Below are 23,384 nucleotides of genomic sequence, written 5' to 3'. Positions count from 1 at the left end.
AGGAAAATTCGCATAAAAACACCATTTTCAACGCGGCCATGTTGTTTAACGCCGCCATTTTATAAGATTGAGGTTAAATCGTACAAAACACATCTGACAATTATAAGTTATATTCAGATATTGTAAATGCTGACTCGCAGGTACGTCATTTCTATGAAAATGGGGAAAATTTGAATAAAAACGCCATTTTCATCGCGGCCATGTTGTTTAACACCGCCATTTTATAAAATTAAGGTTATATTGTACAAAACACAGCTGACAATTATAAGTTTTATTCAGATATTGTAAATGTTGACATTTAAAGAGTATAATCCGAGGATGTATGTGAGTGTGTGTTACAATTTCTATTCCAATATTGTTCCGTGTAGATATTACATAATACAGATATAGTGTGGCACAGTGTATAATATCTAGTATACACAGTAGTAAAGTTGTGTGTGTGTTACACATAAAACTTGCAACGAGTTAAATAAAATCGATACATCAAGAACGTTCATCACGACAATCAGTTTTCAAGCGCAGCCATTGCTGCAAACATTGTGCACTTCCGGTATAATCCGCGCTGAGTAATATATAAGGTATATAAGGCAAACGGGGTCCTGTGGGAGGCGAGTATGACACTTAAAATTAAAGCTAAATGAAAATTAGTGGACAAACACATACAAGAACTATCAATACTATCAATATCAACTAATGATCACACACTAACCGTTTTCCTCCTCTTAGCTTGCTTAATATTATATACGTATAGCACCCCAATATGTTAGCGCCATTTTGAAAACTTGTTACATCCAATTTCGCATCGAGTAATTTATAATGCTAAATAGGCACGTCTCGACTTTAGACACTTTGAATGTTTGAATTTCGTGTGTATAATATACGCGCATGCGCTACAATCCATTACTCCATTATTATAAATGTTTTACACTTCTACCGAGCTTCTTTCTCTACGTCTACACCACCCTGTATACGAAATAAACTCTAAAACGTATTCGATCGGATCAGTCTCATTATATATTTAAAATAAAATCGAATTCTTTTGATTTGTGTTTACTTTAAGTAATAATATTGTGTTTATGCAGCTTAAATACACACTTAGTAAAATATTTTGTGAGCGTTTGTGTTGTGTTTTTGTTTTTCTTTTGATTTCGCACACTTTGGTTTACAACAATCACATAAACTGGTCATAGTGAATATATCATAGTACAGTATTTTTGTTTTGCGCCATTTTGTTGAGCTTTTTGAGCGGGAAATAATAAAAACCAAGCTACAAAGAACATCTACAATCATGCAAAGTGCACATTCAATTTAAGATTAAACTGTTATTGTCTAAGAATAAGTTGCAATTGTTTCAATGTCCTCTTTTTCCCAATTAGGCGTGCGCTTCGTACAAATCTATCCAAAAATATCCATTCTCAAGTTACTTACGTAAGAAATTACGATGTCTAAATGGTTGTTTCACGTTTTTGTTTTGTTACTTTTTGTTTTTGGTACTTGTTTCCCGAACATCATGGAAGACATGCCTTCGCTTCGTTTTCGAAACACGTAAACGTAAACTCTGTTTTGTGTACGAGTATTGGTATATAAAAAACACTTTGTTCGGTTTTGTTGTTCAGCTCTCACTCGTTTTGTGCATGCGTTGTGGCCGCCATCTTTTTTTGCTGTGGCACACGCTCTAAACCTAATCAATCTAAAAATCTACAAAAAAAGTAGGTAAAAAAATATTTGGATTTGATCGAGTGCGCGTTTCAGTTTCGAATTAGGTAATCACATCGGCGTCCTTTTTTCGCAGGACCTCCGGAGTGAGTGGGGGTAGAGGTACCCCAAACGCGGGTTTCTTCAAAACGGCCGGTTTGGCCTTGATTTGTGGCTTAAATGTGCTGTTTGTAGGTGTTGAGGTAATCAACTTGCGTTCGGGCGACGGACTGGTTATCGCCACAAGATCTACGAGGGGATGTGCATCCACCGATGGTGCGTGTTCAATATGCATCTTGGTATTCTTCTTGAGGGTGCATTGATTTTGCTTCGCGAAACGTTCAGCGGCTGTTTGCATCTCCGGACTGTCCAAACCAGGCGGACTATCCGCAGATTTCACCGACGCCGTCTCATCTTCAGTGTCGAGGTCATCGCCTACGGAGCGGGACTTGGGAATGACGTCCTTAGGAGAAGTTCCGCCAGCTACAAGAGGTAAGTCCATGACTAAATCAGGCGTGTGATTGCGCGACCACGATTCCGAACGGCGATTTGTGTCGCGCTGCACGACACAATCAACTTTGATATGCGATTGTGAATTGGCACGGCGCTGCCATTGTTCCCGATTCTGACTGAAATTCACTTCCGGCGAGCAGGTAGATGATGATGAGGAAGAGGAATCGTTTGTGGAGGCAGGTGCCGACTTCACAACTGATAACTCCTTCTTGCGCAATTCAACACATACACTTTCAGTCTTTGGTTTTGTTTCAACGGACTGTGGTAGTGGATTGTTTCGAAATGACGGGGCAGGTGAGGTGGACGATGATGATGATGATGATGAAGGTGATGCAGAGCCGTTGACGGCGATATGCTGCGCGGAGGTGGCGTTGATGTTGATGGTGGTACGATGGGAAATAACGACGTCTTCATTCGGGGCGGATTCAAGCGGACTATTTACAGCGGGCGGGTTCTGAAACAAAGGGTACGTCTTCACAATCAATCCATGTGGGGGCAGTACACACGTGGCCGAAACGTTGATTAGACTGGTTACTACAATGAGAGTGATGAATCACAATGGACGCGCTGTTAACATGTTAAAACCGAAAGAAAAACCAGAAAACAAATGTACACTAGGCTCACCTTCAAGGAGCAAACAGTGTGGTCGCTCGCTGTGTGTGCGTTTGAGTTGATCTAGCATATATACTATATGGAAAACCAATAAATCGTGTGAAAATTATATCGTAACTACACAAACAATAAGCAGAATTAGCGTACACGTAAAACAAAAACAACAACAAGGTAACACACTCTACACAACACAAAACATGCGGAGTACAAAACGTTTATTCGACAAATACATTTAAAAGATAATCAAAATAAAAAATAGTAACTAAATAAATACAGAAACCTAAACCTGCAAGTCATCATCGTATTTACATAAAAATAATAATACTGCTACGATCTATTTGCGTACGTTACAACAGGATTACAATTCGCAAACGTTAAAAACAAACAAAAAGTTACTAGCACTCTTACAGTAAAATACACTTAAAGCATTTGCAGAATTATCACATCATGCAGCCATGCACTTTCGATTTGTATCATGCAATGTTTCTCAACGCGACCTATGCTTGCGGTACTTACTGGAAATGAGATCATGAGTCTTTACTGCTACGTAATTTTGCAACGCATTGTAAAAACAAATCGAAAATTACGCACAACACTGAATACAAGCTTTACAATAAGATTATTTACGTTGTACAAACACAAAGAAAACACAACGCGGCATAAACGCAGTTCTGAATCGATTTTTGTTTTTGTATTTTTTTTTTTAAAATTGGCAGTTGATTAAACGGTTGTTTCTAGTACCTCTCTCGGCGTGGTGATTAACACCGATGCGGATGTGTTGTTAGCGCCTGGATCCGTCATGTCCGGAACTGTTGTCCATGTGATTTGATTGCATTGCATTAGTGGAGAGGGGTAGGAGTTTTCAGAGAGTACCGAATCATTGGAGCTGGAAGCACGCCGTCGCATGGATTCCTCCGAGGATGATGACTTTAAATTGTCAATTTTGTCCCTGTCGTCATCCCTGTAAACATTTTAAGTTAATAATAACCTAAAATTATAAAGCAAGTAACGTACTTCATTTTTAACAGGATGTATTTATCAGGAATGAGTCCTTCGTTTCCGTTGACGGCACCTTTCCACCAATCATTCGAAACTTGTGTGTACAATGTGACAGTGTCGCCCTTTTTGAGCGAGAGTTCACGTTCTGAGCGAGCGATGAAGTCGAATTGAGCTGTTGCTTCCAAACTTTCAGAATCTAAACAAATATTATACATAAAACAACCAAACATGTAATTAAACAATAACATACCATCTTCTGATGGATAAACCTCAGAATCAATATCATCAGGGGCGTGATCCGAAGGAGAATCACCTACATCTCTGTAAAAACACAAAAAACACATAGAATCTAAGAATAAACACAAAAAAGAGAAGAAAAACGTACTGATCATCTGGTTCCGGTGAAATGTACTTCTCATACACACAACCCCCAACGTCGTTCGGGAATATCTCGTCGTTATACATAATAATATTCTTGATCAGTTCATTCACTTGATTTTGGAATTGAACTTGATCTTTATCTTCGGGTACCGGTACCAATGTGGGACCGAAACATATAGCCAGGTTGTATGGATCCATCATGTTTTCGTCAGAAAACTCCGATAAACTGTACAGACATAAATATTAACATTAGCATGAAAGTTTTATAACAAAAGTTTGGATTATGACTTACTGGTTTAGGAACGCAAACAAATAACGCATCACGATTATCACAGGTCGGGGTAAACTTCGTACAAGCTCACGCATTTTCTCAATGAAGTCACCTTTGGAATCTAGTTCTATAAATACATAAATCATTATTGTCAGTCATGAATGTACAGAAATAATCTTACGTGCTAAATCCATAAACTGTTCGAAATAAATGATTGGAAACAGTGGCTCGCGTAGCTCACGAAGATAAAGCTTCAAAACACCTGCGACGCTATTTATATCCGATGCGTCAGTCATATCAGCCAGTGGGTCCTCACCACGCTCGAAACAATCACGAAAGTTGTTGATTTCCACCTGGGACCCGGAAACTCGGAATATTCCTTGGTGATGTAGGCCTAAACTCCATAAATAAAGTAAATAAACGTTGTATTTTCAAAATAAAACACCAAATTACCGTATAAATTAATGACTCGCACTGAGGACTTGATAATAAGTGGAATTTCCTGATTGGTAGCCTCAACATATTCCTCCAGTGACCCACCGAATAGTTTTGGTTGTCCATTCATTTGATATCGACCGATACGCTTCCGTCGCGGTGTTTTTGCAGCCGGTTTCAGAGTTCCACTGATTTCAGGCGCTTCCGTTTTGAGTACCTGTCTGATATGCTCTTGTTTTGCGTCCAGACGTGCAATTTTCGTAGATGATATGAAGTACTCTCTCAATTTCTATTTATAAATGTTTAAAAACACAAAATAATCAACAAAACCTTATTTAGGGGTACATTTTATACTTACAGTAACATAAAACTCTTCAGTTTCCTGTTTATCAGCGCGTAGTTTTATTAGTGCCGTTTCTAGTGGTTTGCTCACCGGGACTGCTTGTTCCCCAAAATATGCAGCACAGTCATAGTCTTTGGCGTTTAACATTTCCAACAGCGTAGACTCAGCGGTCTCTAAAGTTTTCCACACTTCTTCAGATTCCGTACGCAGCGAAGTCACACGTTGCTGCAACTGATTCAATCGTGCTTCCATTTCCTGATGGAGTATTTTTGAGATTTCCGGTTCTACAGGTTCCTCAGTTTTCTGCCCTTGGAACTCGAACTTTTTCGGAATCATAAACGCCGTGTGATTAAACTCAAGAAACTTCTGTTTATCCAACCGTGAGTCCAGAGTATTAATACACGTCGACAAAGTATCCATCCCACTCTGAACAGATCTCTGCCGGCCTTCCTCAGCTGACACGTGCATTAACAGAGCACGTGAGATGCAATTATGAAAACCAAAGTCCATACACTAACACAAAACACACAAATATAAGTTAATTATAAGCCTGCGTCTGTAACCGCTCAAATTTTACGAAATAGAAAACATACATCGATAAGATCCGACAAGTCATCAACGAAGTACTTGTGAATGGTGGTGTTGGACGCCTCCAGGCAAAGTATATACTCATTGCGGGCCTTGAGCGCCTTCAGCTTCGAGTCCGTGTATTTATTCTTGCGCTGAAAATAGAAACAGTCAAACTCGATCGGAAATAGCAGTTGAGACGGAAGCGGAAGGTGCACACGAAGCGACGCAAAGAATAATAAAAGCACACACACGTCCAACTCTCTCCTCCGCTCACCTTCATCATATCTTTCACCAGCAACTTGAACTTCTTGGAGCGCTCCAACTTCTCCTGGGGAATACTCTGCTCGAATTTTGTTTTTGATAATTCAGCTGAGCGCAGCTTAGCTTCCGCTGATCTTAATTCTCCTTGATAATTGTGATAAGTTTTCATTGTGGTGTGTAACTCATGGAGGACTCGTAGGATTTCCTCGTGCATTTCATATCCAATCTCACGACACTAAGAAATTAATCATTTTAAAGGTTAAAATGTGAGATTTTAAGTTTTTTAAAGGATAACATACTCGTTTGTATATTCGTTGAACATCTTCCATTACTTGTCCTAATCTGGATACTAAATGTGTAGAATACACTTCGGAGAGTGCAACATGATCCCTGCTGAGATTCTTCGTTTGTGTGACGAGTTGTTGCCAGCAGGCATAGCTCGAAAACAATGACCATTGATCACGTCTAAAGTAAAACAAAAAAATGGTAAAATTTTAGTTTCTTTTCTTGTTAAAACAAAATAAAACATACTTTGCTTTCTGTTCCTTATGCCTCAGCTGTAAACTCTTCGCTAATTTATCCAAATTCTTCGAGTAATCCAATTCTAACTCCCCGCGCCGTCGGAAAAAATCCTGCAGCTCGGTGACGAGTGCCACCTGCGCCTCCATGCGCATATCGAGACATCGCAACTGTTCGTTCAACTGCAGGCGAATATCTGCGAATAAATTAAACAGACAAATGTAAATATGTACATCGCTGCGTTATAATTACAGGTTGCAATTATTACACCGACAAATAACAGAGCAGGATTTGCATGCGACGTTAATTACAGCGCCAGTATACGATGTGACGTAATGTGTAAGTCGTCATCATGAAGTTGTGATGTTGTGAAAATGTAAAATCATTAACGCTGCGGCTAGCGTGTCAATCGAACTTTAACGCTACTTGAACGCTGATCATTAACGATGTTTAAATGTTTAAATGTAACGCTCGAGTTAAAGAGTTAATGCGCTTTTCTCAAGCTCGCCGCTGAAATTAAGACACTAATTCATTTTTAATAATCATGCATCGTACAACGGACAGCGCACATTCACAACTTACAGCTTACATTTTAACATTTGTTACTCAATACGGATTTTATTACCATGTGTGCGTTTAGTTTTTCAGTTGAGATAAATTAAGTAAATATGTCACAGTCCATAAATTGCTCTTAACAATTTCGCAGTAATTAATTAACTGTGAAGTTATAATATCCACGGAAATTTCATTTTACACAAGGGTTAAAAATAAATTGTAACGTTTCGGGTGGGAATCACGTCAGTGGCGAGAAGATTTCCCAGAAAACCTAATTAAAAGTTCGCTAACGAAGCACGCCTTCGCTCCGATCGTTACTGCAACTTGTGCGTTCACAATGAAAATGACGTAATGCACAAAATTGGTTATAATAGTGTAGATTATAGGTTATGTGACTTACTTTTTAAATACGATATCTTTACTGAGCATATATTACAAGATGGCAGCCATGAACACCCCGTGGGTCTTGGTAAAGTCGAGTCCGATTCCAGCACAACATATCTGTTAGTACCACGCCGAACAATACAATGCACACAATTTCGATTACAATTATTCATCATGTCGGCTGCGTGTCCCGAAACGACAAAATGTCCAGTTTGTGTATAAAACAATCACAATTGTTCGCTTTCTGTTCGCCTTTGTTTTTTGTTGTTCCGTAATCGTCGACGGTCCGCTCTAAACTAAATTAATTATTTCAATAATTCCGCGCTGAGTGTAACTTCGCCAACTATGCGCGCTTGCAGTGCTCGCGGAGAAATAAAACTGGATGCGCAAAGCGCGATTTGTGAATGACTAAAAATAGCACCGATTATTTATTACTAATTTTTAATTCGCTTCGTGCCGAAGGCAATTGATATAAAGCCTTAATTCGGTAGTAATAAATAAATCAATAAAAGTCATATACGCATTAATTTGTTAATAAAATAAATATTTATGAGTTAAAGTTGAATTTTCACACCTTTTATTGTGTTTATTTCCTGGTTAATAACCTGGCATGACATGCAAAGTATTTTCGAACCCCCAGCGGGAGATTGCTATCAAGTCGTAATGAATTAAATGTCTGGGTATGCATTATCGTCGTGTCTGGTTAAAAATCCCCCTGGAGAAAACACCCTCAGAGTCGGGTGTAATCGATAGTTCAACTCTTTAACAAAAGGTTAAACTTATCCATTTAAAAAGCATTTAAAATAGGTTATGTAATATTTTACACATTAAATAACCTCAAAAATGTCCAAAACGTCATAAAATCAACAATAAAACTTTTAATTTCTCTCAACAATGAATACAAATGACATAAATGTGATTAATGTCAATGTTGAAAGTGTACCCACATAATCCCGTGTATTTGTGCAGCTAATCATGCAAAATATCCGATTTCCAAGTGTTGAACGCAATGAGACCCGCCCGGATTTCTCCGAGGACTGCAGCACGTGCGCATCTCATACCAGTGATACTGGTATAAATTCCAAGCGAAGGGATGCTTCCTCCGATCAACCCCGCAGGCGGAATACAAGATCGAGTTCGACATCAGCGTCGGCAACGTGTTCGCCGGCATACAGCAAACGATACGATGATGATAATGACTCTACAACGTGCTCGCTCACCTTAGGCTCATACGACGATGATGACTGTGGTGATAACGATAACGTGCACGCAAGATACCGGCCGGTGACAAACGCCGCTGAAAACATTCATCGCGCGGACGACAAGTTTGTGCGTTACTACAGCGCCGATAGCACCGAATCGATGACACACATTGTAAGTACAAATAAAACTATTTTATTTTTATCTTTACTATCGCTAAAAAAAGAATTCTGAATGGGTTTAATTATTGTGCGGATATTTATGTGGCAAAGGTTGCAAATTGTAGGTAATGATTGGAATGAAACCAATGCCGTTCAGTTACGAGTATATCGCAGAAAAGTTGAAAATAATTGTTTCCTGCGTTATCTACGCCGTGTATGGAATACAAAACGTAACAATTGTGAAGGGAATTTCATATAGGACATAAACAAAGTGTTTTAATAACATGCAAACGCGTATAATTCAAAATGGCGCATGTAACGTGCATGTTTGGTTGCCTATAGTTGCGCCAATGCACATATTCATTAATTTCGTAGAAAATATTGAATATAAATTTAATTAATGTAATAAGTTTGCTTGTTTAAAGCGCAAAAATATTCTTGTTATTATTTACTCTGCGCAGTGCGTGAAGGACGCTTAAAAAACGCTGGTTACCCACAAACACATTGAAAAAGTATTGACGATACAAAAAATTAGCGCCTGTAAATAATTTACTAATGAAAAACACATTTCATGTTTTTGTGCTACACTACGCTTCGTGTTAAACATTACGTGTCCAAACTACTTGTCTAAAATCAAACATTTTATGCATGAAATATGAAAAATATGAAATACGAAAAATGAAACTGAAATCTGATGTAAATTGACGCCTACACATCGCTATCCTCACAAAAAACTCTTCAGATTCCGACGCGACAGCAAAGGAAATTGAAATAAGTATAAAAATAGGTATGTATAAGAATAAGGAACACCCTAAAGAGGCCCAAAAACGACATGCATGTGTTTTTCGTGTGAGTCACCACGCGACACGCATCCCAGTCTATCTTTAGTGAACGCACGTTCACTTCTTTGGGAGAGAAGCGAACCCTAAAGACCCTTCCAACGTTCCGACGCTGAGCGAGACGTGAGGGGGAAAAGGAAGGTCTTAACTTAATGTCTTCGCATTCATAGATCACGTCGGGGTGGTAGATTCGTTAAGATCTGGAAATAGGGTGACGAGTCGTAGTCAATTCGAAACCGAACCGCCATAGAAACGAGAATTTGAACTTTTTATAACTATTCAACTGGTTTTGGATAAAAGAAAAAGCTATGCACATGACAGGAAAGCAAATTTATGCAAATGTGTGCAACTACCACCTACGTTTTCCGTTCGTTGGGAAGATGACCGCGTTACATAAATTGCAATTACAATAAACAATCAACAACGCCCATTGATAATTTAAAATCACTAGTTTTCTGAAAAATACTAAGTTAAAACGTAATGTCAGTTGTCATTTTTGACAGATTGCTAAAAATGCCAAAAATGTAACATAAACTCATTAGTTTTATAGGTTAGGGAAGAAAATTATGCCAAAAACAACATTTTTAACATTTTTTAAGTAATTTTTCTATGTTTCGGTAATTTTTAATTCCTGGTTACTATTTTCTAGTCGCGTAGACAAGTAAAAATCACCAGGATTTGTTATTTTTGACAGGACGCTCTGAAAATGTCAAAATTTTAACCTAAATTCATTTCTTTTATGGGTTAGTAAGGAAAATTAAACCTAAAACCTAATTTTTTTCAATTGGTGAGTAATATGTTTGTACTTTCCGCCATTTTTAAGTCTTTTTTTAAGTTTCTAGTCCCCAAAAAAAGTAAAAATCAACCGGATTTGTTATTTTTGACAGGATACTCTAAAAATGTCAAAATTCAAACCTAAATTAACGTCTTTTATAGGTTAGAAAAGAAAATTATACCTAAAACATAATTTTTATCACTTTGTAAGTAATTTTTCCATACTTTCCGCAATTTTTAATTCCTGGTTACAACTTTCTACTCGCGTTGACAAACAACAATCAACCGGATGTGAAAAATGTACTCATACTCGTATTCAATGCGTTCAAATCAAAGCGCGACGATTATTCTTATCTACATTGAATTATCATTACGCACCGTTATGAAGTGACATCAAATACAGAAAAAAATACAAACACACAAGCTTTGAATGAATTTATAGCACTTCATATCTTAATTGATTGTGTTTATTTCCTATAAAAGCCATCGAATGTGTTTATTTCCAGCTACAATGTGATAAAACACATCAAACTGAAGATTATCGAATGCCACAGATTGTTAAAACATTGAAGCATGTTCTGCTTGAGGAACATTCAACTCGAAATTATAAAACAAAAAAAAAACTCGGACGCTCGCTTCTTCCGCGCTTCTAAACTCGTAGAGCAGTAACCAAACCAATACCAATACACGTGCACGGAATGTACCGTAATAATTTCGGTTTAATGCTGTGAGGTTGTTTTTTGTGTTAACAAATTGCACAGACGCGTCGAAAACAAATCGAAACAAAGGAATATTGCAATCGAATGGAATTCATAGCACGAACCTGGAAACACATCCTTTGTCTCTGCGCGAGCCGAATGTGTCCACCCATTGCGCTGCTGAATGATGCACTGAAACATTGCGCACCGAGGGATGCTGATGATCACATCAGATGCAACACCACATTATGCACACACTGCCCGGCGCTGCCACACTTGATTAGCTAATCGGTGCGCGGTGATTCTCAAATGTGTCTACTGATCTTCAACGCCACCACCGTACACAAACAATGCGATTATTTGTTTGTAAACCGCACTACCACACGAAATAAAACCACCCTCGCCCGGATGAATATGAATATGTTGTTGTTTCAAATCAATTGTGTTGTGGATTGTTTTGGTGCGTAGACGCGCGGCGTAGGTGTAAATCTACACACGTGGGAAATCTAAATATAATTCGTAGCTGTTCGGATATTGTGTGTTTGATGTCGGATGTGAGCGTTTCAAGCGGCTGAATGAATGAGCGCAGGTCGGTGTAGAAGCAGACTGGCACAACAACCGGCTGTGTGCTTCTGTTTCGCGGTGCGTCGTCGCAGCGCGCCGCGGCGCAGACGAGAAGGGAGCGATGGTAGGATCGGCAGGAACTTGAACGCGGCGAACGCACAATTCAAGTCAACACGATAAAACGGCGATAAAACCTACGTTTGATACCTGTAGAGCCATCTACGGATCAGTATTGGAACTAGATTATTTGACGTCATATCGGATACTACTTATGCAACCCAATGTGCATAAAAATAGGTATAACCTCAATTAATTTTTTAAAAAATTTTAAAAATGCATAAAAATAACTTTTTTTTGTCTTAAATGTTCTCCTTTCTACTCTCCAGGCGTTTTTTCTTTGATGATATCTTGTTGCACGATGACGCCGCTTGTTTCAAACCTTTCAAGTCCAAGAGCTCATTAATAACGCGCGCGTCTCTCACCGGAAGGTCATCGTCCATCGATTCTTTCTCCAGCGACGCTGCTGGCGAGGGTATTTGAATACAATGCCAGCGCATAGGTAATAAACGTGATAAATGTGCGCAATTTGCTTTGCGGAAAGTCATGCGTGTCGCGAACGGGGTTTAATAAATATCGCCAAAGTGTCACTTACACGACTGGATGCTGCCGGCCGTCGACATGGTGTAAAGCAACAAACTTGCAGCACAGCAGTCAGCAGAAGTTGTTGGCTTTTCGATGGCTGCAGCGTAACTAATCACATTCGCTTGCAAAATGTCCACAAACACGCACGACGCATGATTTTTGCGTGGAAAAAATTATGAATCAATGTAAAATGTAAAAATATAGAGAAAGAAACCGCTGGTTTGATAAGAAACCACAAAATATTCACGTGATTTGTGTATTGTTGTCATAGTAACGTAGTATTTCATGCATTTTATAATAATTGTGAGTCATGTTCAAAAAAATAATGTTTATTGTTGCTTGCGCTTCCCGTTACTGTTGAATTTAATCAGATAATTAATGTGATGTTGTGTTTTTCACTTTATTACTACATCCTCATTTGTGTCTCGCCCGCCGCTGAGGAAACTAATGCGTCTGGGGAGTTTTCTCGGCGAATGCCGACAAAAACGCATCTGCATTGCTCGAGTTACGATGCGCTCGACCGATAATTGAAAGCATCTTCGCGTTATTTATCGTAAACCGCAAAAAAAAACAAAGAAAAAAAGGTTAAAAATCACATTTTTAGATGAAATAAAACTGCAACTATGAGGAAGTCACATGTACAGTTCAGTAATAATAAAATTCCAATGTAATTTCAGTACTTAAGCTGATTTTATACCATATGTTTTGCAGTGTTGCTAAAAAAATGATAACTAACGGTATCTCTCGGTGATGGTAGATAACTGCATCAACAACTACTACTATGACTACTTGTTTTCGTCCAATTTCTTCCGCCGCGCCCAGCGACGGCTCGCCGGCGTCGAGCGGACTAATTGCACGTGCAGCGAGTAATTAATAATTCGCTCGCCTTTCTTACCGAACCAAATCACAAGACAAAAGCGCACAAACAACGCGAATGTAATTACGGAGATTGTCGCTAGTTATATTAGAACGTAGAAGGTTAACCTAAAAGTGAATATAATACAAGTAAATATAAATATAAGTATAGGCAACCAACATTGCTTCCTATAATAACACAGCCCATAATCTAATACGTAACTAAATAAATAATAATCCAACGTAATAATATCGTATGCATACGTATTTTACTTAATAATCAATAATTTTCACTGTAATCGTAAGTGGCATATTTAATAAATACGTATTTTTCTCGATTCTTGATGGGTTTAAGTTAAACAAACATGAAATGCAAATATACACTGCCAAAATAATAGTGCTAAATTCGTTTTTCGAAAATACCGATGCGTAGGTGTGTGTGTGTGTCTTTGATTCGCTTGCCAAACATTGCGCGTTTACAAACATTTCCGAACGCTTGAAACGGTTAAACGTTTAATCGCGACGACTTTTACGAGCTTATTAAAGTGCAGCACTCAAAACAAGCGCATGCGATAACATTTCAACCGCGCGATTGTCTTTTATTTCATCGGGTGGCACATCCCTTCGGATTCAACGCGCAGACCGGAATTAATAAATTGTAATCACGACGTTCCGCTTGACAACTGGACATAAACATACTAAACGTATTGAATATTAAGTAAAAAATATAAAAACACAAGAAAAACATAAGAATTTCAACGAATAAATTGAATTTTTCGATGTAAATATAAAGTGATAAAGTAAATATAATGTTTTTCGAGCGGATATCAACAGAGCAACAAACGGATGATCAATTTAAATCAATTTATGAATTGAAACAAGGGACAATACACACTTGAAGCCAGACAGAAGTATATCCCAGCTGCAATTACCTTGTTAGCGTCGAAAACAAAAGAGTATCAACATATTAAATCTTAAATCACATGAATTACTCCTCATAAATCAATAAATTAATATTTTTCACATGAAACAATCGAGACAAAAGGTGTATTATGCGGTAATTTATTACAACTAAATGTGTGTTAATAAATAATAACAATGCATGCAAAGAAAACGATTTCTCTTGGTTTCCAGGCGAGAAATTCCCAAAACACGTCGGCGTGAATGAATTTATAAGAGCATAACATGCAAATCTTCCGCTTTCGGCGAACGCGTACGTAATGTCAAACAAAAGTGGCGCATCACAACGAAAGGTGTTTTATAATAACGCTTTGTGAAAATATTTAGATTCTAAAAGCGTGAGATGTTGATTAACGCAATGTTTCCGCACAAAGTGTAAGAAAAAAAAAACGGGTAAATTTCACTTTTAGGTTAACATAACACATAACATAGGTTATGTACGTCGTAGCTACTGAAAATACATTAATTGATTTTTATTATTACCCAAAGCATTATTTCTGGTATTTTACGTAGAATAACACGCATTAACTAAAAATATAAATTTTAGTCACCGAAACTATACGCCATTACCATTCGGTGTAATTGAAAATGGAAATAAAAGACACACTTGAATAGAGTATATATAGGTGTCTGGTAATATATTTATAGCAATGCAATATGCGTCAAACAGTCAAACACTCGCGAGTCCCTCTTGTGTTTTGTGTCTAGTTTCTTGTCATGTCATGAATCATGCGAGAAGGTTTCCACCGCTTCGCCATTATCCCTATAACTCTGCACACCTACGCGCCCGCCACGTGCCGCCCTTTGATAAACAATATCGAGCATCGCCGCGCTTCGCGCAAACAACAAACGTCGTTACGGTATTCATCGCGCCAAGTTCACGCACGTGTCCTGAAAGGGGTTTAATTGTCACATGACCGGATCATATCAGAATCGCGAATAATGAGATTTAGGACACGTTGGAGAAGAAAACAATGCATGACAAGTTCGAAATAGATTCCTGGCACATTAAAAATGATTTTACAAATCGTATTCAGTTGATTTTATTATTATTATTATTATTACATGGTCGCGTCTTAATGTCGCGCCGGTTTATTCATCTACACCACATGTTTTAAGACTTAAGTTTTCGTTTTTTTTTTGTTCTGTGACTTCATTAAGAGATGTACAGCGTGAAAATAAGAAACAGACACTCACATGTGAGGATATCAGATGACAAGTCCGAAAATGTCGTTGATTTTTTTTCTTGTGTGTGTGCCGCCAGCCCTCCGCTGACTTAAATCCTCAACGTGAGTGACTCACATGGGCGCACAAAGAGATTTGCTGTTTGTTGTCGAGAGGACGCGAAAGGAGAGACGATATAAGATGCAAGATGCAATTTTACTTCTCACGTATTTCAATTTTCATTTGCGCAGCGCTGCGCTGCGCGCTAGAAGATTGAAAGACGTGTAGGGCGTGCTTCAATTGAAGAATCGCGAATATAGCATGTTGCAAATAAGGCACATTATGTATTAGTAGATAAATATCCCTGTAAACAACTTTTATTTTCATTTTTTAGTTTTTTGATGCAAAAATTGATTGATTTTAGGTTAAATTTTAAAATTTTTTGGTAAATTTTTATTTTTTGATGTTAAGAATTTAATTTTCATGACTTGTACACAATCATTATACGTCCATGAATCGTCTTCGTTCTTGTAGTTGCCTTTTACGTCTTTGTGCGGGATTATACTCTGACATAGACACCATTTTTCATGATTAGATATTGAATCTGTTTTTGGGTACCCAGTTGGTCGTCACATTTTTCAACATGACGTTTCATTACCTACGACTTATCAAAAACTATTCGAATAGTTTATCAATGCAAACCGGTTCTTCGATAAATTTTAATCTTTTAAGTATTTAAAAAGGTCTTAGGTAGTTTTCGTCTCGAAAATCACCTGCAAACTTGACGCAACTTCGACTGCTGGCAGCTGAATGCCACACAAAACAAAAATTGTATACAAGTTTGGTATAAACTGCCAATGCATAAATGCATCGTGCGAAAACCGGCCGCGAATCGCCGATAATGCGCTGCTGGTGCCGCATAAACACAGCTCCGCCATGAAAACAGGTATTCATAATTCGCCAACATCTGTTTGCGTATGTGCAATGCAACAATAAATGCGTAAACGTTATTGTACTCACTGTTAAACACCAGCAGCTTCCGTGTGGAGCCGAGCCGTTTGATCGGGGAGCGAATTTCTTGCTCGTTTTCATCCATCATCATAATGCCGGTGGAGTTTTTTCGTATTTCGTAGTCGCAGCGCACGAAACCGGTGCTATTAACGTTGTTGTTGTTGTTGTTGATTTGTCTTGCGTTGTAAATTACAACAACTTCTTTGTTGTGCTTCTTGCGGTGAGGTATGCAACTTTATAAACGCGACTTTTATAGACACACGCATAAAAAGCTGCTTACATTTTGTGTGCCGTCGAAAAGCACAACTTTCACATTTTCTATCAACGACGCACTGTGAGATAATACTGTTGAGATTCGGTTTTCGGTGCGTGCTGGTACAACATCGCGCAAACGCAAAAAGTTGAGAAATAAATCGGAAAGACGCGCGCGCGGGTGTGATGTGCACGGATACACAAAGTTATGTAAAAGCGAGTGATGAGAGACACGGGACGAGAAACACTCCACAAAAACGACACTTAAATAATACGCGCACGCACAAGGGTGCCACCAATGTTCCACGACGAATGAAACTGAAATGCAGGCGATTTTTGTTGCTTTCGGTTCTTCGGCGCCCCTCAGCGAATACAAACCGATGCGGAGTGAAATGCGAATCGTCGGTTAACACACGCGCTGGCTCTCTTTCTGACGTGAATTCTCTTGAATGTTGAACGCGTCGGTCTCTGCTGGCAAACTCTACCTAGGCGCCCAGCGTCGCGGAACACGCGGAGAGCCTCACACAGCCCCACTATTCCGCCGAAGCTTTGTATGACTCGTGTTATTTTCAAACTCGCGAGTCCCCCACACGCCCCAGCACCCGGCAGCAGACATGCGAGCAAAACGAGCAAACATGTTTCATGCTGCACCTTCTCTCTACACTACCGCACTACAAGCGTACCTCCCCAGGTAGTTTCAAGCCGCAGAATTTGATACAATGCCACTTAACTGATTAAAAATATGCTTACGTCAAATTTGTTAAAAATTATCAAGTTTAAATCCAACTGTTTTATGTAAATGTTTTAAATAGTGTTGTATTGAGGTTATGCGCGATTATCAATCATTTCACCATGAATAAACGCAATTTACACGAATTTTCCTAACGAGTTTCATCAATCAAATGTGAACTGCAACAAGAACAAGGTCTGCCTATTGCGAATGTCGCTAATTAGCCTTGCGCTCATGCGTGACGCTGAAATATTGCAAAAATTTATGCGAAAGGAGAGCGCGATCGGAAAATGCATGCGGAATTATGTATATTGAAGCCGTAACCCGATTCATGAACCGTGAAATATTCGCATTGAGCGCATTCTATCTGCTTAAATTAACAACCGTGAATAATGAATCACTCACGTTGAGTGGCGACTGATAGTTTTTGCGTTTTGCGGTTTCGTAGTCATAAAAACGGTGAATACACCAATAAGGAATGAACTATATATTGCATTTTTGTATATAGTATGAATATGGTACTACTATCGCCATCTATGGTAGACACCTTAAAGCTGTTTAGCGGACGGTGCCGTTTGTCTGACTGGCAGTCTTCCAGTCGGGCGGACAGTCACAACGTGGGTGTAATCAATGTGACACTGACGTTTGTGTGTAAACAAACAACATAGCCTAGCTTTTCTTATCAGTATTCACTTAAAACTTTAAAAACTCTTTAAAATAAATTATGATAAGCAATAAGCACAGTTATTACTGAATGCATTTTTTAGATAGATAATTTACACGTTTTTCAAGTCTAAAAACCGCATTTTTTTACAATTTTCAGCCTGCCATGACAAAAACGCCCAAAAAACAAACAAAATTCCGAAATTTATGGATACTGGGAATCTGTATCCACATTCTCACATTCCTTTTTGTGCTGGATTTATATTTTACATCGCCGATCAAGCATGGCATGACACCGCACAAGAGTCGTGGGGAACCATTTGCAAAAAGACTGGTTGTGTTCATTGCTGATGGAATGAGAGCTGAAGCAATTTATCCCATGCAAAATTGGGACCGCGTTAAATATTTAAGGTAATAAATTCCTATATTTCAACGTATTTAAAGGTAAATATTAATTTTTCTTTAATTTTCAGTGAATTAAGACTGAATAAAAGTTGTTCTTGGGGTATTGTGCACACTGGAGTACCCACAGAGTCACGACCCGGTCACGTCGCCATTTTTGGTGGATTAATGGAAGATCCCAGCGCGCTTTTCACCGGATGGCAAGCGAACACCGTCGAATTTGACTCTGTAATCAATGAAAGTAATTATGCCTGGTCATATGGCAGCCCTGACATTGTTAAAATCTTTACCAAAAAAGACAAAGCGAAATTAAACGTAGAATATTACGATCCAAGTGAAGAAGACTTCTCCGGACGTACCTCAACGATAAATCTAGATACATGGGTGTTTGATCGCGTCGAAGAATTACTAACACCTAAAGGAAATTCATGCCAAGCGGAATTTATACGTAAAAAAACTCAAAGGCGACGAATGAATGAATTGAATTTGAGTATAGCCAAAGAACGCGCACAATGCCAACTTGAAAAAGAACAGTGTAAAGGGCCACATCATGAGTGTTACAAAAAGACACAACCTTGCTTTGAGAGAGTTTCTGATAAAGAGATTGAAGCCACATTGAAAGAAGCCGATATAGACTTTGAACAATTTCAATTATATCCATGCATTCATAAATTTGACAAAATTGAATGCGAACAGTTGTGTAAAACCGGAAATGTATTTTTTTTACATTTACTAGGCATGGATACAGCCGGACATGTGCATAAACCCGATTCAAAGTAAGTCGCCATTTTGTTTTCACATATTCACTCATAAAACTATTATTTTTATGTTATTATAGAGAATATATAGATAATTTACATGCAGTTGACAAGGGAATTCGCGAAACATCATTCTTATTTGAAGAATTCTTCAATGACAATGAAACTGCCTTCCTGGTAACCGCTGATCATGGTATGACCAATTGGGGTTCACATGGCGATGGATCCGAACACGAAACAGAAGTTCCTTACATTCTATGGGGAAAAGGAGTGAAAGAAAATAAACTTCGACATGATTTGAAGCAAACTGACCTGGCACCGCTTTTATCTTCATTGATAGGTGTCCCTATTCCAGTCAACTCCATAGGAATACTTCCACATAAACTTTTAAATGGAACTTATGATCAAATATCTGAAGCTGTTATGGCGAATGTTATGCAACACGTGGAACAATATACACTTCTACGCAGAGAATTTGATTTGGATCCGTTGTTCACAGAATACCCAATGTTTGAAAACAATTATGTGGGACACTTTATCACCAAGATGGAAACATTACTTAAACGTGGTGATAGAGAAAAGAATGTTGTCCGCATGGGTGAGGAGTTCATGAAGGATATACTTGCAGCGAATGCATACATGCGAAATTACTATTTTCGTCCCAAAGTAATCACAGTTATGTTGGGTTTCTTCCTGTGGATTATTTACCTCTCATTGTCGATTCATGTCAGGGATGAAGTGAAACCCATTCCAACTTTTCGTTCATGCAGGATAGGAATGCGATTTTTAACTGTTCTGTTACTAATCGCTGCTGTTTATTACTTGAACAGTTTAAAAGTTAAATGTTTCACTTACACATATCCAGTATTTCTGCTAAGTGTGCTTGCATTGTTCTTCGAAGATGAAGACGTTGTAAATCAACTCTGGATCATTCTCAATATGCCAAACAAGACAACAATCATTGCAAGAACAATCGTCTATGGCGTATTGGTACAATTACTGGTGTTTGGATTCTTTAATCGCATGTTTTGCGCTGGGGTTGTGGTGATTCTAGCGTTTTGGTTGACACAAAATGACTGCGCGATGAAAAGCAAAGTCACGTGGTTGATTACCACTTGTACACTTGCGTTATTGCAAATGTTGGAACCCAGTACAAAATTTAATTACTACGGACTGTAAGTTTGCTACTTTTATACAATATTTCTGTTAATATGTATTATTTCAGTGCAATTGGTTCGTTTCTATGGTTAGTGATCTACATAAGTTATATTTACGCCGAGGGTCGTGAATATATCAAACGTTTCGATTTGAAATACAAAACGATGACGACGAATATTATTATGACACCTTTAGTATTATATTTAGTGTCAGCCGCGAATGCTTTGCACGTCGCGTATGCGTTTGACAGTGAAATTGGTTTATCAGATATGAATTTGGTCATTTCTTGGGTTGTGACCGCGGCCATTTTATTCCTGATACCAGTGGCTCCTAAAGGAGTTCTCACACGTTTTGGACATATATGTGCTAGTCTGATAATACCATACACTCTAATGGCGGTGAATATTGACTTGATATTCTACAGCGTTTTGGTTCTGACGCTTTATTATTGGATGGAAATTGAATCCAAGATGGAGTTGCCTAGTCAAAACAAGAATCCACTAAAGGAACTGCATTTCTTAGTGAAATATATACCGTCGGGTAGTGTTAAAGTGCCTGATTTGTACAGACGCACATATTTTTATGTAATACTAATTTAATTTGATATTGATGTTTTAAACTAATTGTTATGTTTTTAGTTGGCGCTGACTGTGTGTTACTTCTTTGCGATTGGCAATATGGCGTCGTTTAATGGTTTTGACCCACAATGGACACGCACCTATGTTGCTACCTTTAATCCGTTTTTAATGGCGGCTTTGATTGTTATCAAGATGATAATTCCGTTCTTTTTGATTACTTGCGCATTTTACGCGATTGTTTTGCACTCGAAAGCGAATGATACCAAAGTGTTTACTGTATTACTGTTGTTTTTGGATCAGATGGTGTTGAATTTTATGCTGTTTGTTAGAAATGAGGGATCATGGTTGGAGATTGGTAAATCACTGTCGCACTTTGCCGTTATGGAAGCAATGGCGGTTGTTATGTTAGTATTTTATGCAATAGCACGATATGTGTGCTCGTTTCGTATTGGTGATGCCGGTACAGGTTATGAACCTTTGGATGAAATCCAAGAAGACAGCGAAACTAATATTCAGAACTTGATTGAAGAAGGTGTTTGTAAACGTGTAAAGGGAGCGCAAAAACGTAAAATAAAAACAAAATGGTGGTATTTGCATGATTTAATTTCCAACTCTTGTAAAAAGTCTCCTATTAAATCCTATGGGGTGAAATCGTCGAGATCTGATACTTCCATGACGTTTCCTTCTTCTTTTTTTGATTATTACGTGAAGGGTAAAGACAAAACTTTTGAAAGCAATAGATTAGAATCAAATCTATGCGTACAATCAGAAAAGTTTAAGTCACAAGAGGTGCAGTGTAAATTTGAAGATGAAATTAATATATCATCGAATTCAAAGAAACATAAAACTCAGAAATCATCAAGAAGCGTGAAAAACTTCGAGAAAATACTCTCAGGTACCAAAAAGAGATATTTCAAGTGGCTTTTGATTTGGGTATAGCTGCAACTATAGAACATTGTCAGAATGAAGTATCTAAGAGTGAAAAAACAAATACCAACGGTAAAAACATCGGAAAAACATCAAAGAACATAAACTGCCAAATGAGCGCCGTTTTGAATCCACAGTTGATAATAATAAACACTATCAACCAGAATATGAGCACCACACCGAAAGTCCCGTTTATAATCTGACATATTATGATATTTTTCCTACCGTAGATAAGATTCAAGCAAAAGAATTGCGTACAATATATAATCGGCCATTTTTGTACCAAGAAGGTTATCTGAACATTAGTGGCAAATTCAACAAAACCCCTGAGGGTGAAAATTCTGGCATGATATCACATCCAAGTTATGATGATGTAGACTGCCATTTTTATTCCGCTGAATATTCCACATCACAATCATCATGTAGCCTTAGCCCAGGACAAGAATTCCAAGCGAGTTTCGTCACAAAGAAGAAGTATACACAAGGATTGAGAAGAATCAATAGTGCTCCACACTTGGAAACTGTTACCAAAGTTGTGAGCGTGTTCAAAATATCCAGTGAGAGTGATATACGGAGCCGAATGTTGTTTGAAGAACAATTAAATGATAATCATAACAATAATAACACTGGAAAATGTTTGGAAGAATCTAAAGGTTCTAGAGAAAGTAATTGTTTGAAGAAACAGCTGGAGAAGTTTAATTTAAACAAAGCTGTTTATTCTACAATTCAACCAGGTTTGAATGTATCTTCAAAAATTAGTATAATTCGCACTGAGTCATATTTTGATCCCAATGAGTTGGGTCCAGCCGGAAGTCGAATATTCAGAGGATCACGAACAAGTTTCGACTCTCCGGATGTACTTAAACTTGCTCCTGGGCTTAGCAGGGAAGAATCTATTTATTATTTCATGAATGAAGCACAGAAATCAGAGTTGGTACAGAAGTTGATAGCGTCAAGTCGAGCTAAAACTCTTCATGAACAGAATTTAATCAATAGTTACTTTAAACAATTAATACGGAACTCGGCAAATGATGGTGCGTTGCCTTCTGCTTCCAGTAGCACTACAGTATCATCTATTAATGATCCTGAAGATCGTTTTGAGATTCTTCACAAGGAAGCCGTGCGAAATCAAAAAAGAAGACGACGGGAACATAGACAACGAGTGCGTAAGTTGTTAGAAGCAGCAAAAGAACGTGAAAAAGAAAGATTGACACAGGAGAAGTTATCGAAGCAACGAGCGGAAGAGGCTATGAAAGCTGAAGAAGAACGGATGATTAAGGCATTGGCAAATAAACGTAGTTCTTCGATTAATTTAGTTCCCAGTCAAGCGTTCTTCAATTTAGGGATGAAATCATCTAGTGAAATTAAAATTGTGCCGTGTGAAACCGTTGAAGAACCTTTAAAATTGGTAATACCTGATGAAGATGAAGAAGAAGATGAAAAACCTACAAAAGATATTGATGAAGTTTGTAAAACGAAACCTAACAATTTTAAAGCCCTTGATGTATTC

General features: G+C 38.1%; 2 protein-coding genes and 1 long non-coding RNA gene across 8 annotated transcripts; 2 read left to right on the top strand and 1 right to left on the bottom strand.

The window, feature by feature from the left end:
• Window positions 1-256: 256 nt before the first annotated feature.
• On the bottom strand, window positions 257-17,178 carry LOC135796858 (SLIT-ROBO Rho GTPase-activating protein 1-like). Of its 4 annotated transcripts, none has more exons than XM_065308940.1 (14): window positions 16,416-17,178; window positions 6,612-6,795; window positions 6,380-6,545; window positions 6,094-6,315; window positions 5,843-5,971; window positions 5,265-5,762; window positions 4,925-5,195; window positions 4,653-4,865; window positions 4,493-4,598; window positions 4,205-4,426; window positions 4,070-4,140; window positions 3,835-4,015; window positions 3,562-3,781; window positions 257-2,662 (listed from the first exon to the last, which is right to left on the bottom strand). In XM_065308940.1, the coding sequence occupies exons 1-14, from the start codon at window positions 16,495-16,497 to the stop codon at window positions 1,760-1,762; spliced, it is 3,468 nt and encodes a 1,155-aa protein (XP_065165012.1). In that variant the 5' UTR covers window positions 16,498-17,178; the 3' UTR covers window positions 257-1,759. The 4 variants fall into 4 exon arrangements, with proteins under 4 accessions (XP_065165012.1, XP_065165015.1, XP_065165014.1 ...); XM_065308943.1 differs by lacking the exon at window positions 16,416-17,178 and adding an exon at window positions 12,427-12,560; XM_065308942.1 differs by lacking the exon at window positions 16,416-17,178 and adding an exon at window positions 11,336-11,838.
• PIG-N (Phosphatidylinositol glycan anchor biosynthesis class N) lies at window positions 8,489-21,989 on the top strand. 3 transcript variants are annotated; one of them, XM_065308936.1, is made up of 6 exons: window positions 8,489-8,912; window positions 18,212-18,462; window positions 18,525-19,229; window positions 19,292-20,386; window positions 20,437-20,953; window positions 21,008-21,989. In XM_065308936.1, exons 1-6 carry the CDS (start codon window positions 8,514-8,516, stop codon window positions 21,884-21,886), a joined length of 3,846 nt encoding a protein of 1,281 aa, XP_065165008.1. In that variant the 5' UTR covers window positions 8,489-8,513; the 3' UTR covers window positions 21,887-21,989. The 3 variants fall into 3 exon arrangements, with proteins under 3 accessions (XP_065165008.1, XP_065165009.1, XP_065165010.1); XM_065308937.1 differs by lacking the exon at window positions 8,489-8,912 and adding an exon at window positions 17,923-18,005; XM_065308938.1 differs by lacking the exon at window positions 8,489-8,912 and adding an exon at window positions 17,999-18,035.
• LOC135796859 (uncharacterized) lies at window positions 10,263-11,619 on the top strand. The gene is made up of 2 exons (XR_010549414.1): window positions 10,263-10,525; window positions 11,019-11,619. It is a non-coding gene; the product is annotated as an uncharacterized lncRNA (long non-coding RNA).
• Window positions 21,990-23,384: the final 1,395 nt, after the last annotated feature.

This window comes from Atheta coriaria, unplaced genomic scaffold, assembly GCF_025399875.1.
Source record: "Atheta coriaria isolate IRGN ID8LTWV9N9 unplaced genomic scaffold, Caltech_Dcor_3.1 hic_scaffold_8_pilon, whole genome shotgun sequence".
Classification (NCBI taxonomy): Eukaryota; Metazoa; Arthropoda; class Insecta; order Coleoptera; family Staphylinidae; genus Dalotia; species Dalotia coriaria.
Note: the sequence above shows the minus strand (reverse complement) of the source record. Positions and strands in the feature narration are given on the sequence as shown.